General features: G+C 42.7%; 1 protein-coding gene across 1 annotated transcript; it reads left to right on the top strand.

Annotated features, from left to right (window-relative positions):
- Positions 1–4,990: 4,990 nt before the first annotated feature.
- LOC124619681 (fork head domain transcription factor slp2-like) lies at positions 4,991–10,530 on the top strand. Its single transcript, XM_047146225.1, has one exon. The coding sequence runs from the start codon at positions 5,545–5,547 to the stop codon at positions 6,841–6,843; it is 1,299 nt and encodes a 432-aa protein (XP_047002181.1). The 5' UTR covers positions 4,991–5,544; the 3' UTR covers positions 6,844–10,530.
- The last annotated feature ends 8,104 nt before the right edge of the window (positions 10,531–18,634 follow it).

Raw genomic sequence — 18,634 nt, 5'->3', positions numbered from 1 at the left:
TTTCCGCATTCGGAGGAGAAAGTTGATGATTGAAACTTCCTGAGAAGATTCCACCGCAACGAAAAACGCCTTTGTTTTAATATCCACCCCAAATTCTGCATCATGTCAGTGACACTCTCTCCCGTATTTCGCGGTAATATAAAACGCGCCGTTCTTCTTTGAATTTTCTGGATTTCATGGATCTGATAGAACTACCTACCCCACCCTACATGTTTTTGCCGATAGCGGGCGTTAGTTTGAATACACGATGCCTCACGCCTCGCATATATACAGGGTGTTACAAAAAGGTACGGCCAAACTTTCAGGAAACATTCCTCACACACAAAGAAAGAAAATATGTTATGTGGACATGTGTCCGGAAACGCTTACTTTCCATGTTAGAGCTCATTTTATTACTTCTCTTCAAATCACGTTAATCATGGAATGGAAACACACAGCAACAGAACGTACCAGCGTGACTTCAAACACTTTGTTACAGGAATTGTTCAAAATGTCTTCCGTTAGCGAGGATACATGCATCCACCCTCCGTCGCATAGAATCACTGATGCACTGATGCTGCCCTGGAGAACGGCGTATTGTATCACAGCCGTCCACAATACGAGCACGAAGAGTCTCTACATTTGGTACCGGGGCTGCGTAGACAAGAGCTTTCAAATGCCCCCATAAATGAAAGTCAAGAGGGTTGAGGTCAGGATAGCGTGGAGGCAATGGAATTGGTCCGTCTCTACCAATCCATCGGTCACCGAATCTGTTGTTGAGAAGTGTACGAACACTTCGACTGAAAAGTGCAGGAGCTCCATCGTGCATGAACCACATGTTGTGTCGTACTTGTAAAGGCACAGCACAGGTAGAGTATCCCGTATGAAATCATGATAACGTGCTCCATTGAGCGTAGAAAGTACAGTACATGCTGACGAAGCTAAAATGAGCTCTAACATGGAAATTAAGCGTTTCCGGGCACATGTCCACATAACATCTTTTCTTTATTTGTGTGTGAGGAATGTTTCCTGAAAGTTATATATATATACATTTTCAGGTGTTTGAAAATGAAAACAGTTAAAATTACAGTCGCAACTATCAGTTACAGAGAGTCATGAGCTATAGTTCCCCGGTTAGAATTACATTCATATTGGCAGAAAAAAAGGACGGATGATTGAAGTTGCGACAAGTGGAAATGTGCTTAAAAGTGTTATGTACCCACATACATTTCAGTACCTTCTGTGGTGTCATCAGTTATTACTTTTTGTCTAAAACTGACCATGATTTAAATAAATTAATCGAAGAATTGAATACGCAACCCACGGCCTGTAGTAAATACCGTGACAGTAAATCTAGAAAAATTGTTGGTGGTATGGAAATTCACACAAACATTTTCTTCCTCATCGCTATGTAGGAGGGAATAGGAGTAGCAAGACCTTGACATCTCAAGAATTGTAGCTGCAACGTGCAGTGTATAAAGCTAGATCCGGATTATACAGTACGATTTTAAAAAATGGTTCAAATGGCTCTGAGCACTATGGGACTTAACATCTATGGTCATCAGTCCCCTAGAACTTAGAAATACTTAAACCTAACTAACCTAAGGACATCACACAACACCCAGTACGATTACAGTGACCAGTAAAACCACTAGTGTAGAACATTGCAATCGTTGTCAATCACGTTGACTTTTTCTGTCATTTCTTCAACTGATTCTAGGCTGCAGCTGTCTATTATTTAATGGCCAATCCTTAAACACGCTTTTCTGTCTTTAGCGTATAGATGCAATCACATGCCCTTTGAAGATGTGACTTAATTGTCTGATTATTCCAGATTCCGTAACTTCTCGTTCTTCTATAAAAATTCCTGATTCTCGATAAGGATTGTTTGCATATACAACGATGATAACGACTAACATGGGAATTACTTGATCTGTGAGCAACGAGAAATACGTGAAATACGATGGTATATAAAATGTGAAAAAAACTAGATAAGAGAGAGAATTTAGAAATCGAGCAAATCGTTAGGATATATAGAATAACGAGATACATTTTGTGCATTCGTCATGACACGACTGCTTATCTGAAACAACAGGAGAGAATAATGGATGCAGACCATAGGAAGAGCCAAAGATTGTGTAGCGCAGGTAAGGAATAAATTTGTAAATAATGATATTAAAAATTGGAAGGTAGAAAAGGAATGGACTGAAAAAGAACTAGGAAGGATAAGACAAGAGAAAAAAAAACGATGGGGGACAGCATAATCCCTGTCTAAATAAAAATAAAATAAAAATTAAAACATCCTTTGGTAAAATACTCACGCTGCCCGTTAGCGCTTAATCTGAAAGTTTTCTAAGGAAACCCTCAGATTTGAATGTGTTGCAATGAGTACTGTGTACAGGACGCAAACTGTACGAAGTTCACTCAAGAGTTGGCACACAGGAGCGAGAACGTAGAAACATGAGCAAGAATTGAGATTATTTTTTGAACCAGTACCTAGATCACGACTTCGCAGCGATCATGGTTACTTCGCGTGAAGCTAAGAATGGAAAACAAGTGTACATTAACACCATGAAAATATGAGCCTCATCAGGAACTCGAACCAAATCCACGAGAAAGGACGACGCATGTAAATCTGATGGTATGCAGGCCAGTCAAAAAGAAAAGCTAGGGAAATTGGAGGGAATATTTACTATCGTTATACGAAACACCGCACCACCAATAAACATCTCGCGTGGGACCGTGGGCATATAGTCTGATACTAAGTCTAGCGGAGACTACAATATTGTGACAGAGCAGAAACGACGGATGTTTGAGTGCTTTTGCACTTTGATAATGCAAGCACTAGAAGTAGAGAAGCAAGGAGTAAGAGCAGGAAGGCCGAAGATCAATTGCATCAGGTTTGCTAATGGCAGAGTGCTACTTGGATATAAAACATTCCGAGGAACATTATTCTGACTTGAAGAAGGGTGAAAATAGACACAACGAAAAGAAAGATGGTGAGACTGAATGACAAAGAAGATATGGAAGTGGAAACGATAGAAGGTCTAATTGCACGAAATGCACCGCGCTGATATTTGAGGAGCATGCTAACTGGCAACTACACGAGTGAAAAGGTAATAAAATGAACATGAATGTTTCCTGTGTAGGCTACTTCGTCATATTGTAAATAAATGTCACTGATGATACTAACGTTTCGGTAGCGATACGGTTCTTCTGGGTTCGCACAAGAAGGCTGCTATAAAACAGGCCGAATTTGGGTTCTTTCGGTGACAGTTATTTACTTTATGACGCGGAACCACTCCCAGAAACTTTCATGTTAACTGACTCCAACTCCGAAAGCCTTCGCAATTATAAATAAGATAAAGATTGGCAACAACAAAGCAAGCTCTGCAGGAAAAAGAAATGCTTAGTAAGCAGTAAAACGAGATTGGAGTTTAAATGCTTCGTGTAAAGTGTTCTACTGTACGGCTTTGAAAACTGGACATCGATGAAGAAGAAACAAACAAACAGAAGTATTCGAGATGTGATTTTTGGAGATAATGGAGAAAATAAAGCCGGCTGCTGTGGCGGAGAGGTTCTAGGCGCTTCAGTCCGGAACCGCGCTGCTGCTACAGTCGCGATGTCCTTAGGTTAGTTAGGTTTAAGTAGTTCTAAGTTCTAGGGGACTGATGACCTCAGATGTTAAGTACCATAGTGCTTAGAGCCATTGGAACCATTTGAGAAAATAAAATGAGTGGACGAACAGACCTGCAGTGAAATAACGGAAAGGGTAAAGAAACAAAGAACCCTTCTAAAGCTGGTTAAGAAAAATAAAGCAGACTGGATGGGACATATACTCCGAGAAAAAGTAATTCTAACATGTCCAGTGGAAGGGCAGAAAAAAAAGGAAGAAGAAGAATAAAAATGCTGAACGAAATGAAAAGACTACGAAGCAGGATTGAATGGGTACAGCAATGGAGTCAGGAACCTACCAATAGGTAGAACGTCTTATGATGATGATGAAGATGAGCACGTTTATAGGTTACAGCAGAAGTAGGCCTACACCTAAAAGAATTTTAATGGGACTGACACTGGCTGTGGGTACCTATGTATTTGTATAAGAGAAATTTGGTGTTTGCCATTAGAACTTCGTTAGCCGTGTTGCGCATTTCCTATTACGTACCCTTCCCACCTCTGACGGCTGACAGTGTGAGTATAGGTGATGAATGAAGAAACAAATTTTAATCGTCACATTACCGTAAAGCACAGATCTGAGGGAGCTCCTGCCTTTGCGAGCAGATCCGATGATCCAAGTCTCAGCAATACCAAAGATAGCAATGCCCAGCATCGGTGTTCGGCCACCTGAGCCGACCAATTACTAGCGGAAACACTGTGAAGATCTTTTGTTACAGTGAGCTGACAAAGGTGACGAATGTTGGCGCCAGACTGATGTGCCACTATTTAGGCAGGGATTTACACCGATACGCCGGCGATCGCGCGTCGGATTCGCTGGCGCATATATTTTGTAGTCCGAAAGGGCGCCTGGCGGACCCCATTAACTCCGCCGCAGCCGCCACGGGGACCACAGAACGGGTTTTCCAGACTAATAGAGCGGCCGCCACACCATTATTACGCCGGGAGGAGGAAAAGGGGGGCGCAACCCGTCCTTCCCGACAGCTACCGGTCGCTCCTGGTCTTCCTTTTTTTCTCCCCCTTCCGTTCTTTTTATCTTTTGCGCTCTGCCGACACCGAGTCGCCGCAAACAGCGCCGCGGTTCGCCGCGCCGCCGACCGATGGCGGTGAGGTGCCGCGCCTTCCCCCACCACGCCGCCACCGGCCGGCGCTCCTCATTGGCCGGTGGGCGGACGCGACGGGGATCCGGTGGGCGGTGCCTGGCGCCGCACTGGCTGTGTTCCGCGGCGCGGCGGAGGGGGGGGGAAGTCGGCCGGAGTTCTTGTTTGCACACAGCTGCCGGCCAACAAGCGTTTTGTGTTGCGCGGCCGAGTCGAAAACAGACGGAGGCCGGCGGGCGAACGAAGAGGAAGCAACGCAGCTCCGCCACTCGTCCTCCGCTCGCACGCGTCCCTTCAGAGTGTGCGGCGCGCGACTGGTCTTCCGCAGCCAAGACACAGCAGCCGCGGGCGTCGCGTCTCAACTGTTCCTCACCTCTCAGCGAACAATCTTGTGACATTCTACCGTGTGGTTTTTAGGAATAGCGTGGCTGTTACAGGCAAGCAGCTGTTCCGCGTGTGTTTCTTCGAGACTTTGGCACAGTGCTGGCAGACTGGACTCGTTCGCTACTTCCTTACCGTACACGAGGCCTCTCGCACAGTAGCGATCTCCGCTGTGGTGCTGTCCTGCTGCTACTTCGCTGGCTGAGTCAATTAACTAGAGGCACGCGAGCTAGCGCTCCATTCACGCCGGCGCCCAATTGGTGACTCATACGGCTCGCAGCTCACGCTGAATCACCAGTACTCGGCGTTCGCGTGGCAGTTCAGAGGATCCGCGAGATTTTCCCTGGAGCAGGAAACGGGACCAGCTCTCTGTGCCGGAGACGGATGTGGCTGTAGGGGCTCGGCAGCCATGGTGAAGGTGGAAGGACCGCTACCGCTGCCCGTCATGGCCCGCACGCCGCTCAAGTCGTCGTTCAGCATCAGCTCCATCCTCCCAGAGACGGCAGCGTCGCCGTGTGGCCGGCCGTGCAGCCCTCGCCTCGCCCTGACGCCCGACCTGTCGGCTTCGGACTCGGAGTGCAGTAGCGACTTGGACGTGACAGGCGGTGCGACTCCGCCGCCCCTCGACTGCAGCCGCCAACACGCTCCCGCCGCCCCCAGTCCGCCCCCGGCGGCAAACGACAAGCACGGCGACGCCGGCAAGGAAGCGAACAAGGACGCGGCGGCGGCGGAGACGGGCAAACAGACGGAGGAGAAGAAGAAGAACGAGAAGCCGCCGTACAGCTACAACGCGCTCATCATGATGGCCATCCGGCAGAGCCCCGAGAAGCGGCTCACGCTCAACGGCATCTACGAGTTCATCATGAAGAACTTCCCGTACTACCGCGAGAACAAGCAGGGCTGGCAGAACTCGATCCGGCACAACCTGAGTCTCAACAAGTGCTTCGTGAAGGTGCCGCGCCACTACGACGACCCGGGAAAGGGCAACTACTGGATGCTCGACCCCTCCAGCGAGGACGTCTTCATCGGCGGCACGACGGGCAAGCTGCGCCGGCGATCGACGGCCGCGTCGCGGTCGCGGCTCGCCGCCTTCAAGCGCACCGTCGTGCTGGGGGCGGCGGCGGCGGCGGGCCTCTACTCGGGGGCGGCCGCCGCGTCGCCGTACGCCGCCGCGGCCGGGGGCGGACCCGCGTCGCCGTGGGCGCTGTCGCCCGCCGCTCTCTACTGCGGCCCCGCGGCGGCGCTCTACCACCGCTACCCCTACCCGTACGCCGGGGCAGGCTTGCTGGTGCCGGCCGCCGCCGCCGCGGCCGCCGCCGCCGCCGCCTCCTCCGCCGCCTCCGCGTCGCCGGCGACGACGCTGGCCAAGCCGACGCCGCTGCAAGCGTCCGCCTTCAGCGTGGAGCGGCTGCTGGCCGCCGACGGGCCCGCGGCGCCGCCCCCGCACGCGCCGCCCCCGCACGTGCCGCCCCCGCACGTGGCGGCGCCGCCGCTGCGCTACGCCGCCGCCGCCGCCTACCACGACTTCTACGCGACGCTGCGCTCGCTGGCGGCGCCGTCGCTGCTGCACCACCCGCACCCGCAGGCGCCGGTGCCGCCGCCTCCGCATCCGCCCCCGCAGCCCGTCTGCTCGGCCGCCTCCAGCCCGGAGCCGCGCCCCGCGCCCATCTACAAGCCCGTCACCGTGCTCGCCTCCAGGCACAGCTAGGTACAGCCGTGATACTCCTAACATTTTTGTTACGTTATTTATTGACTTTCGTTTACCACCGCTATGTTACAAACTTTGTCATATTATTACGACTCCCTTTTTTGCAAGAGCGGAAATATGCCTCTGTAATAGCTTGCCTAGAATATAATTAATTATAAGGATGTGAGGTAGCAGTTCTCATATTTTACAGTAATAATAGCATTCGACTGTTTTCCGTCTCACTCACGACGCGATTCTTGAGACAGTACTCTCGTCAGGCTGTCGAAGTTAGCTACTGATAGCAATAGCGGTCGAAACGCCGTAAGTTTTACATAATGACAATGTGGTCACAGCCCCAGAAGAATTTTGTTGCACTGTGACAATGGCCGCGGAAGCCTACGCTTACAATCAGCCCACGATGTTCAAACACTGAACACGTGTTTGTATGCTTTTTAGTGTTTTAACGTCATGAGCTAAATTTGACAACCTGATGACTGTCACAGATAAAGCGTTGTTGAGTCGTGTGTAGAACAGAAAACAGTTGAATGCTATCAGTCACAAACGATAGCTTGACTTGCCACACAAGGTCGTGCTGTAGGTCTGCGACCCTTGTACGATTAGTCTAACTGATCACTCTCTCAACACTGCTTCAGGTCGTTAAATAACTTTATTGTGCATTTCTATTTGCTATGTTTTTTTTCTGACAGTTTGATGACGGGAAATGCCCGAAAGGCGTCGCTAAAGTTTTTTGTAACAAGTGAATTCTTCAGTTTTGTTTCCACCTGGAATTGCTTGCTACACGATCATTTTAAATAATATCCGAGGTAGGAGGAAGGGCGGCATCGGTCACCCACGTTTAATGTGTTTAATGCAGATCGATTTCAGCTGCTACTGCTATGCATGCCCGATTTTATTTAGAATGAGTCGTCATGACTCGCACACAATTATACTAAACGCGGATACACAGTGGCTGAAATCTATCTGCTTTAAACAGATTAAAAATTTACGACCGATGGAGCCCTTCCTCCTATCTTGGATGAGTGAATTATTGTTGTTTAGCGACATGAAGCAGCGTCAGAGCGTGTTCAGTCAAGCGTCTATAGCGGTCATCGACCTAACGACAGACTCTCATCTACTACTGACCGTTGTCATTCATATTTCAACTTCGTAGATAATCTCAAAAAACTATTTACTCAATTTTGTTATGACAATCAACTGGTGTTGTTTGACTTTTAACTTGGATAGCTTCCCGAATGCTGGGACTCTATAATTGTCCATCTCACTTATGAAAATATAATCATTATAAACCTGAAGATGAGTCCATACTGACATGAAACAAGTAGTTGTGACAAAAGGCACCTTCATACAGATATGCGACTTTTGGAAATACCTCATAATTCTTCACTTTTCATGATAATTTAAATAGTTACTGAGTGCTAACTGTTTTTGTATTTTTTTTTTCCCCACAATGTCCGTGAGCTGTGGTTGCCCTCCGCAGAAAGTTGTTTGTATCTCTAAAAATGTAACAACGAATCCTTCATAAACGTTACTACAGTAGCAAACGATTCTATGTATTTGTCTTAGCGATGCAGTGTCAGGTCACACAAATGGTACTATTGTCGATATCGTCAGCTCTCTCTTGCTAGCTCTACTTGCTATACTTGGCCGAACAATGCGTTGGAATAAATTGATCAGCTTCCACTCTTTTCATAGCGGTTTTACGCCGTGCACATTTAGAAGTATCAATTTCATCATCAGGACTTCAGTTGCTATGCAACTGACTGCAGTGTCATGTCAACATGCCAGAATTTTGGTGCTTTATTTCGTATACCACTATGTAGTAGAGGTCACATGTTGAGGAAGCACACTGTCAATTTTGAAAACTACGACTTCGAAATATACATAGACATAGTAAAAATGCTGTGAAAAGATAGTGTTCTTAACTTTTCCATCATCAGTGTGTGCCTCCCTCAGGACTTACTCGTTTGACTAGCTACTACGTAAAGTATTAAAATCACCTGAAGATTACTTGGTAATGAATAGAAACCTGTGATGATACCATTTGTATGCCTGGTCTGTGTAATAGTATACATGTTGCTTTTAATGGACAGCGATTGGTTGACATTATAATTTACACTATTACTTAAAGTGCTTCACGTTTTGTTAGAGGCCTCCAATTATCAGGTGTCTACATTTACGTATATTTTTAAGTTGTATGCCCATATTTGTTGACTGTTGGTGCCATAGGGACCAGTATTGTGAACAAGTCAGCTCAATAGTCGACGGAATATTTAACAGTAAGAATTATTCACTGTGTTGTTGTATTGGAATCCTGATGATATTCCGAAACGCTTAGCGTAATAAGTAATTCTTAAAATTATAGCGTGATATTGTTCCTATGTAATAGTATGATATCATACTTTAAGATAGTCTTGTTCCTAAAATTTTTGCCGCTTCTGAAGCGTGCAGTAAAATCCGTTTCATAATAAAGTTTCAGCTCCACGCTGTAAAATCATTAGTAATTTCATTCAAGACAATCAGGTAGTTCTGTTTGACAGACGTCTATGTGTTAAGTCCTCCTCTTGTGAATATTCTACATGACTGTTTGTACTTATTTCCCTATCCACTAAAATCACTGTCTTTCTTTACGTCATGAAATAGACGTGCGCGGAAGACACGATATTTTACCCATTGTCACATTTATCAGTTTATTTGTGCTTCTCATGCAGAGAAGCGAATAAGCTGAACTACGCCATAATATTTATTAGCATGAACAGTCATTCACTCTTCCCAAAATTCTAGAAAACTCTTTTTCCAAAATTCTAGATAACTTTTTTTCACAGTGTAATTCATTTTTGCTTTTTTTGTCCCTCTTACGACGAGAACGCATAATGGAGACCATTGTATCATTACATTTCTGTTTATAACGTAGCTGTAACAGTCTGTGATACTTACGCGTCTCATCAGGGATGCAGACGAGGTTAAATACTTGTTTTTCACAAAATTAATCTTAATTCTTGATCTGATCCCACTCCGGTTTATCTACGAAGAGTTGTCTTAATTTAAACATTCAACACTAGATCGTTGCTATCACTAAATAAAACAACATGACATAAATAAAATTTTTTTGTGTCTCATCGAGACTTCGATAATGTACGCCTATTTATCGTCTTACTTGTAAAAACACTGACAGTATCTTATTAACTACTGTTAAACATCATGTAAGGGAAAATATCTATCACCTACGGCAATGCAAAACATGTTTCTGAGAAGGAAATTCATGAATTTCTCTGTGTTAACTTTTTTTTTTGCTTTTAGATTGATATAATGTATTTTTAACAATTTGTGAAAAGGTCTTGTGTGATATGTACAGTCATGCTACACGATAACTATGACCAAATCTTTTACCGTAATTAAAATGTTTATTTTTTCCTGGAACTGTTTCATTTGCGTTTTTGTTCGTGAACATTGTTTAACGCATTTTTCGCTCTTGCAAACGTGTGTGTCTAGTGTCATTCTTGTTGTACAAAAAACTTTTCATGTATATTTGTGTATTTAATTAGCGTATATTGTATATATGATTGTTTCGACGGCAGATAATAAATTAAGCACATAGGCCTGTCAAATATTTACACACAGGTCGGCTATGTAGATGAAATGAAACGTATTATTTTTATTCGTAAAAATAAACTTTATGTGATACATTAATCAGCATTCAAGGTCTATTTATTTCTCAACTCCCGCTTAACATTACATACATTTAAATCCTTAATTTTGCTTGGTACATGGGAACAGTAAGAAGACGAATAAATGGTATTTTCTGTTTCATAAAATTTCCATCAGAAACCTGCAAGAATATTGGAGTGATAAGTATAACATGATGCCTTTCAGGAATTTTTTGAAGATATCATCATTGAAGAGATTTTTGATTTTTCAAAAATAGCTCTGTGTCGCACGCGGTACATATGTTCGCTTTCTCACATATTATACAAACGGCTTAACTGGTGTCATTAACTTCTTTTCAGTCCCCAAGGTTATGTCATTCTCTGCTTATTTTAACTGTCATAAATTAAAGTCAATTTCAGGTGCTACTTCACTCTAACATTTATTTTTTTAAAAGATAATCTTTCTTCAAGGGCGTTTAATTGTATGTGTTCCACCACCAGGGGAAATTCAACAATTGATAACAGTAATGTTTGCTCACGAGATTTTTTTTTTTTTTTTTAGAAATTCTCCTCGCTTAGGTAGCAGTCACCATCACGTGCAAAAAAAGAAAAAAAAATGTTGTGGGCATTATCCTGTGTCAAAAGTCAGGAAAATATAATACAATTTCAGCCCTGCGTAAAAGATAGTAAGAGAAATTTGTATTTCTGTTGGAGGGGCTTCATACAACAGTTTACTGGAGCTCCATTCATGGCACACCAGGTTCTTCATGAGATCGTGTGGAAGCCACCAAGAATGACGCAGAACTTAGGCTGTATCAACATCAACTACGTTAGTAAACTCCTTATTTACCATATGTACAGTAAATATTTAGCACTATAGCGTCGCTAATTTATATACTGCAAGCCTAATAGGCCTCAGTTCTGACCATGATTGTCTTGTGTAAGCACCTCCCAGTCTCTACGATATGAAGCTACAAATTTATACCACGTGCATAAACGATATTTTACACACATAAATATGTTAATTCCGGGCACCTAGTTGATATTCATTAGCAATTTTAAAGGAAAACACACTTTTGGACTTGGTTATTTAATGTGGGCTGTTTACAAAGTATAGTCCTAGATGTATTATTATGTGGCTAGGAATTTATGTCCCGAACGATAATCAGTGTAAGTTGAGACCTGCAGAAGTAAACAACTTCGAATTACGTGTTTTGAGATGATTTTTTTTTTTAGAATTATAATAAAAACTATAGATTCAATACTAATACCGCTCGTTAGCGAATATTTTTATGTAACTGCTTCTCGCCGCCACACTCAACCCTAGGTGTGGTAGGGGCACACGACCATACCTTTGTTTTGTAGAAGTAAATACTCAGACAACGAGTCACGTACGAATAAAATTGGGCTGTAGTTGCTCCAGAGATCTCTGAGTTTTGCTGCTGTTACCCACTTTTCACCCACAGTCCGCACCTCTATGGGAGATATGTGTTTCTTACCACCTCGGAAACTTTCAGGGGCATTCACAAAAAAATGTCGCTACATTTTTATCGCAATCCGATGAACAGTATAGGGACACACTGAAGTCGAAGAAACAAACAAAAAAGTTATACCTTAGAAGATTTGTGTTGGAGCAGAAAATAAGATGAATAAGTCATAGACAAACGGTACGCATTGTGAGGAAAACACCGTAACTTCCGTCTATTCAGTATTTTAACTACGCATGTTTACAGTTTGGAACACAACTTCATCAACAGAGCTTCGTTTCTTATCGAAAGATCTTCACTACGATATCTGTAAAGCGTATCTCTGAATTTTGCTGGTGTCAGCTGCATATGACATCAAATCTTCTAACACTGTTCACGCTGTTAAGTATGCTTCGAAACATGGACTGGCGAAATAAAAGCGCTATAGGAAAGATAGTAGGCGCACTTGGTTATTAAAGTATTCCATTCATTTTACTGTCTCAGTTTTTCCAAGAATGGTCACTACAGCGGAGATCTTTGATAAGAATTTTTGCTGTTGTTTTTCAATTAATGTTGCTTATTCACCAAGGTATTTCGTAAGTAAATAAAAAACTGTTCATCACAAATGCTCTTCAGTTTGTCTGATAAATTGTTTTTTGATAAGTTTCCTTTAATTTACGTCTATTGTCACAAACGTTTTGTTAACAGATTACCAGTCTCGGTCTATAATGACCATCGTCAGATCTGTTTCATAAAAACGAAGTCCTAATGTACTGCAGCCATAGTGACATCGTTAAATGTTAAATGCAGAATCAGCACCAGCATCGTCTACTAGTACTGCTGACAACATTACTCGTGCATATGATGTTATTTATATATATCTGACGTGCTGGTGCTGATTCTGCATTTAGCATCTGATGATGCCACTATGGCTGCAGTACATTAGGACTTTGTTTTTATAAAACAGATCTGATGATGGTCATTATAGACCGAAACTGGTATCTGTTTACAAAAAGTTTATGACCATAGACGTAAATTATAGGAAACTTATTGTATATACGGGTCACTGTTTTATTCGCAACAATGTCGCAGCTTGTGAAATTGTTTTTTGATTTTCTTTCAATTACATTTCTTAATTTCATCTTCTGCACTTGGTTAGTTATATACAATATCTCTCATTAAAAGGAAAATAATAGGCAGTATACTAGCAAGATATATGCCAACACTATCATCTGTGCTGTCTATTGCGTTAACATGGCATGAAAAAAGTGTAAATAACACCAAACATTGATTACGTAATAACAGAAAAAACATAATGACTAATGAAACAAGAATATACAGAAAATAATTTAGGTGGCATATAGGTATAAAAAAAGGAAATCTCATTCTGTATGAAAAATTATGATACTACTACATACTTTCGTAATCGTCGCATTGGACTTCAAAATACTCTTTGCATTTCCACATTCCATTTAATGAACACGAACAAAATTTCTCTCTTGAGTTACAACTTGACACGTCTGGGAACGATTGTTCTTGTCGCTTTATCTCGCAGTTACAGTGGAGTTATATTTAAATGTGTTCTCACTGTTTGTTTCCAACTGAATCTTAAGATTACTAAAGCTATCGATATAAAAGGGAAATGAATGGTTGCAATAGTAAGTAGATGGATACCAAACCACTGCGTAGTTAGTAAACATCTCTCTGTATTTTCCTTTCTATCGCATTTCACCAGACAGTGTTGCGATTCGATATTTGGCTTCCAAGAGCTCTGGGTTGTCCATGCTCAATACATAGTGGACAAATTTAACCAGATGTAAAGATAACCATATTGTGTTTTTTGACTGCAAATCGCTTTGCATCTGGCAATAGCATCGGTCCTACACGAACGTGTTGTACATCGTTCTTAGTATGAAAGCAAATCTTCCTTGAAGCTACTGCCAGACTTCATTAGCTGTGACGCAAATCTGTGTGTTAATGTGACTTCTTTGTTACGCTTTCGACAACTGGATGAATCGGTTACGTGAATAGCATGTAGGTTACTATGGCCTCGTTGACAACCTTACACTACGTAGATCTGACATCTGTTGTTAGTTGATGGTTTCTAATATTGTTTTTGTCTTTTCAAATTGACTGAAGAAACATGTTACGTCCTCCAGCAGAAGAGTACATCGCGTAGGATGAGCACTGTGGCAGTATCAGTGCAATGTAAGCTTAACCATGCGTGTGTAGAGAGTCTTTCTTCCCGGGTACCATACGCGAACGGAACTGAAAGGGGGAAATGGTTCTTGCGAACTGAGTGCCCTCCGCCACACACCACACGCCGGTTTTAGAAACGTAAATGTAGATAAGCAATGATAAGGAGGATGTATTCAGGAACTTTGAAGACTGTTCATGTCAACCTCGACGCAGGAGACACACACTCATCTTCGTCGGTAACTTGACAAGCTTGTGTATCAGACTAATTGAGCGGTCCAACGCAGCGGCTGTGGTCTAGTCATTGTCAGTGAGGCAGCCGGTGACAAGTGCTGTGGCTAATGACAGGCTCGATTCGTTCTTCATTTGAGTACCTCCGGCGCTCTGCCTACATCGTGGTTCACGTACAGGGCGGCAACGAAAGCCGTCATTAAGCTATCTTCGTTTCTGTTTTAACCGATTCAGTTCCACGCAAAAAATATTTCGGAACATGGCGCATTTGCTTGTGTGACAACATTTTTGTGGCGGTAGAAATAACATAGAAGTGTGTAGACCTAAGTCCTGTAGCAGCAAGAGCTATTGAAAAATAGAGACAAATGATAATTTTTTGCCCACGATTATTGAAAGACTGTTTACTGTTCTTCTACAAACTCAAACACCTTTCTTTTGCTACACTTCTACATTTACGAGTATTTACGTTTCAGACTCGTTTTGCCTTTTGTATTAAGGCATCTTCAGTGGATTCCTCTGAAATAACTCAGTGTTGCTTTTACGTGCGGTGCTGTGCTATTTTAGATAAATTACATTCAAGGTGCCTTAATACAAAAGGCGAATTGCGTCTCGAACGTAAATAAATATTAGATTACTGCAATAAAAAGTTGTCTCAATTTATAAAACGAATATTTATGTAACTCTCCCGGAAAATGGCCATACATCAAACTTGTTACTTACTATTCGATCGCAAGTAACAGTACGTATCTGTGTAACTATCAAAAAGTGGTAAACAGTAGACGTACGAAGGAGAATGACTTTTCCGATCAATTCTGTGTAAATAATGTTAGTCACAGGGAGCCCGCACCGTGAAACCTTGAGTGCCTGACGGCCACTGGGCTACCAAATTGCGTAAACCAAGACAGGAATCGTGGGTGGCCGTTCGCAGGAACACAACACTCGTTGTCATGTTTCAGGGTACACTCAATCGTTCCTGAGCAGATAGCAAAGAATGCTCGTTTTGCTCATAAGAACGTGTATTGATGACGAACGAAACGTGGGCAGCAAAAAATAGCAGGGAGACTTGTTCACATTTGCCATGTTATTGGCAGAGATCCCCGACGAGCACGTTACTTTCTACAGCGACGTTTGTTTCAATCAAATGCTCAGAAATTTTTTTCAATAGTTTGGAAAATAAGAATAGATATTTTTAAAATTAAATGAACTTTTGAAACGTTCGGGGTGTACAACATATTTTTCTTATTTCTGCTTGCTAATAGGAAATAGGAAACATACTACTTAGTTTCGGAACGATAAATGATACACGTCTGTCGTAACGCTGAGATTCGCGTCGGAGAGGCTGTTGCTTGACAACGGGCTTCAACGACGTATTATTGTCCACGACGTTGACTGGCAATCGTTCAGTTGTTATACTGCACTTCCCCTGTAGTTAAAAAAATAATATAAGTTCGCATAATGATGTCAAAGTCTGATATATTCAGTTATAATATCCCCTCTGTGCGTCGAATAGATGTTATTAATACGGTATGTGCTGTTAAACATTTAACCGCTGATTAGACTAGTATTACGACGCCATCCTTTGAACAACACCTAGCACTATACCGTTACCTCATTGTCCTACGCCTGGCTATCGGTGTGTAGATGTAGATGTAAACAGAGATATTAACGAATTACCTCCAAGATGGCCGTATGTAGAAACTATTAAATGTTTTACCTAGAGAAATCTCACGAAGATATTTTCTCAGCATAGATATGAACCGCCACGCTTTCTAATAATACGTGCAGACCAAGTTAAATGACCGTAGCACAAACGACATAAAAATGCAGGGTCATAACTAACAAAGGAACTGTACGAATTTCCCTCACGATTTGATTCATACTGACAGTGTGTGCAGGGCACGACTAGGACCAACATATGTAAACAGACAGCTCTCTGCCGTTTCGGATAAAATCTAGTTCGAAAATTGTAGGCGTGCTTTTGTTGGATGCTTTGTAGGCCCGCTACTGTGCAAGAACTCTGCAGCCGCGCGAGCAGACGCGATGTCCCTGGACCGAATTTCGTTGCAGGTAGTACTTTTTCAAATTTCCGAGTAATTCTAACAACAAACTTATTGTAACCGTGAAATCAACATTTAGTCACTCAATTATTATTTTCCTAATCTTTAACATGTAAAAAGGAGGAAAAGTTTTTTCTTGACGAGGCTGGAATAGTAAAAAAGAATATACGAGAACTTTCGATCAGTGTAGTCATTTTATTTATATTATTGTATATTTATTTGTGACAAGTATGATGTGTAACATGTGCAGCACTGCATGATTCAGGATGATACTGATGGTAGGAACATGGAAAACAATAATTATCGCGACATACGTCAGATGTAATAACTGCCGTATTTTCGCACAGCAATTACTTTTTTTTCCATTGTGTCTGTTGCGAAACAAACTTGGCTTACATTCACAAACGATTCTCGGTTGTCACACAGTTCCGCTGCGGATCACGCATCTCGAAGCATAGCGCGGAGTAGTGGTGCAGGTCACTCCCAAAATGTTGTTGTACCGGCAGCGAGATTCGATCCAGAGACCAAGCGCTTAGTCACTCGGCTGCGGACTCCATCCACATGAGTGGCCCTACAAAGCACGCAAGGCAAGCACGCCTGTAATTTTCGAACTCGATTTGAGTCTTCCTCTTTACTCATATAGGTCCTAGACGTGTCCTACACACCTTGTCATACGCATCAAATAGATGAGGTGAAGTTCGTACGATCTTCTTTTAAGTACAAAAATTATGGGTAGATATTGTTGCAAGGCGTAGCGAAGCATGACAGGATTCACATAGAAAAGGTATAACAGCTTCCTAGTTCTCTATGCACTGCGACGAACTTAAGCTTTCTGCAGCCTACTGTAGCTACGTAAAATGTTTTGACAGAGCGAGTTCACACTTGAATTGAGAAGGAACAGGATCCCAACCTTTTTCACGCTATCAAAATTTAGATTTTCCGTTTTTTTTTCGGTCCTATTTCTTTTCCATTCGTTCATTAACAGCTGTAGTACCCTGTTTCTGCTAGCTTTTGTATCGGCGATACATTAAGCCTAACATTCTACTCTTTGCTTCCAGTGTTTCTTAATACTTCAGCCAAATTCGTTACAAAATTGCTTATGTATTCCATTTAATGAATCTCGCATCCTTATTTGCTCACAATGGAGGCATCGCCAACTAAACTGCACACGCTTTCAAGATTAAAATTAGACAGTTTAAATGACAATTTACAATCCTACCGTGGCGGGTTACGATGTAGGGTTGAAACCGGCACTGCCAATGTTTTGGTAGTGTTCATTTACGTCAAGGAGACGTTTTCAATGTACAAAAAAATGTCATTAAGTGAATGAAATCCGTTGCTAGTTACTTCCAGCAGATAGCTAAGATGCTGAGTGGCACAATTACACTATTATTGCTCAATTCCGAACTAATGTAACATTTCTACAGTAAAATATATACATAAAAACTTTAAGACTAGATAGTCTATGACTACGACTATCATTAACAGAAATTTGCACTGCTTAACGTGAAAGAAATTATGATGTCCTCGAATGATCCGCACCGGCGCATCGAGAGATCTGAATGTCCTTCCGAATTACGAGACAGGTTTGCCAACGAATGCAGTAGAATTCCACCAAAATACTGGCGACTGATTTGTGTATATATAAGGAGCAGTCAAGTTAAAACGAGACAAATGGAAGAAAGTAAGAAACTGTTCATAATTTCAACAGTAATCGCCATAGCTGTTGCTACGTTTCTCCCACTGTTAAGACAAGACGGTCAACGCCTTCATGGAAAAATATTTGCGGTTGCCTACGGAACCCTGACTGTACCCATGTGTACATCTCTTCGGCCGAAAAAATCGACGAACACGAATGTGTCTCTTCAGGGCTTCAGGAACTGGAAATCCCATGGGGAGAGATCGAGACTGTACAGAGGATGTCGAAGCGCTTCCCAGCGAAACTTCTGTTGCAACCCGAAACAACCCGGGCAACATGAGCACGGGAATTATCCGCAACAGAATGAATGCTGGAAAGGTTCTTTTGCTACTCTACAGAAGTTTCGCCGGTAAGCCCTTATGCATCCAAGCAGCGCCGGTATTTCCCCATGCGATTTAGTATTTTTAGAGCTCTGAGCAGCGCCCGTCGATTTGCTTCGGACGAAGTGTTGCACTCCTGGTTCCATAAAGGCACCGATTGTCTTGCCTGACACTGCGA

Source organism: Schistocerca americana, chromosome 6 (assembly GCF_021461395.2).
Source record: "Schistocerca americana isolate TAMUIC-IGC-003095 chromosome 6, iqSchAmer2.1, whole genome shotgun sequence".
In the NCBI taxonomy this organism is placed as follows: domain Eukaryota; kingdom Metazoa; phylum Arthropoda; class Insecta; order Orthoptera; family Acrididae; genus Schistocerca; species Schistocerca americana.
Note: the sequence above shows the minus strand (reverse complement) of the source record. Positions and strands in the feature narration are given on the sequence as shown.

What these genes read in the sequence shown, in the direction of transcription:
- LOC124619681 (XM_047146225.1), top strand. Translation starts at nt 5,545, where the DNA reads ATGGTGAAGGTGGAAGGACCGCTACCGCTGCCCGTCATGGCCCGCACG.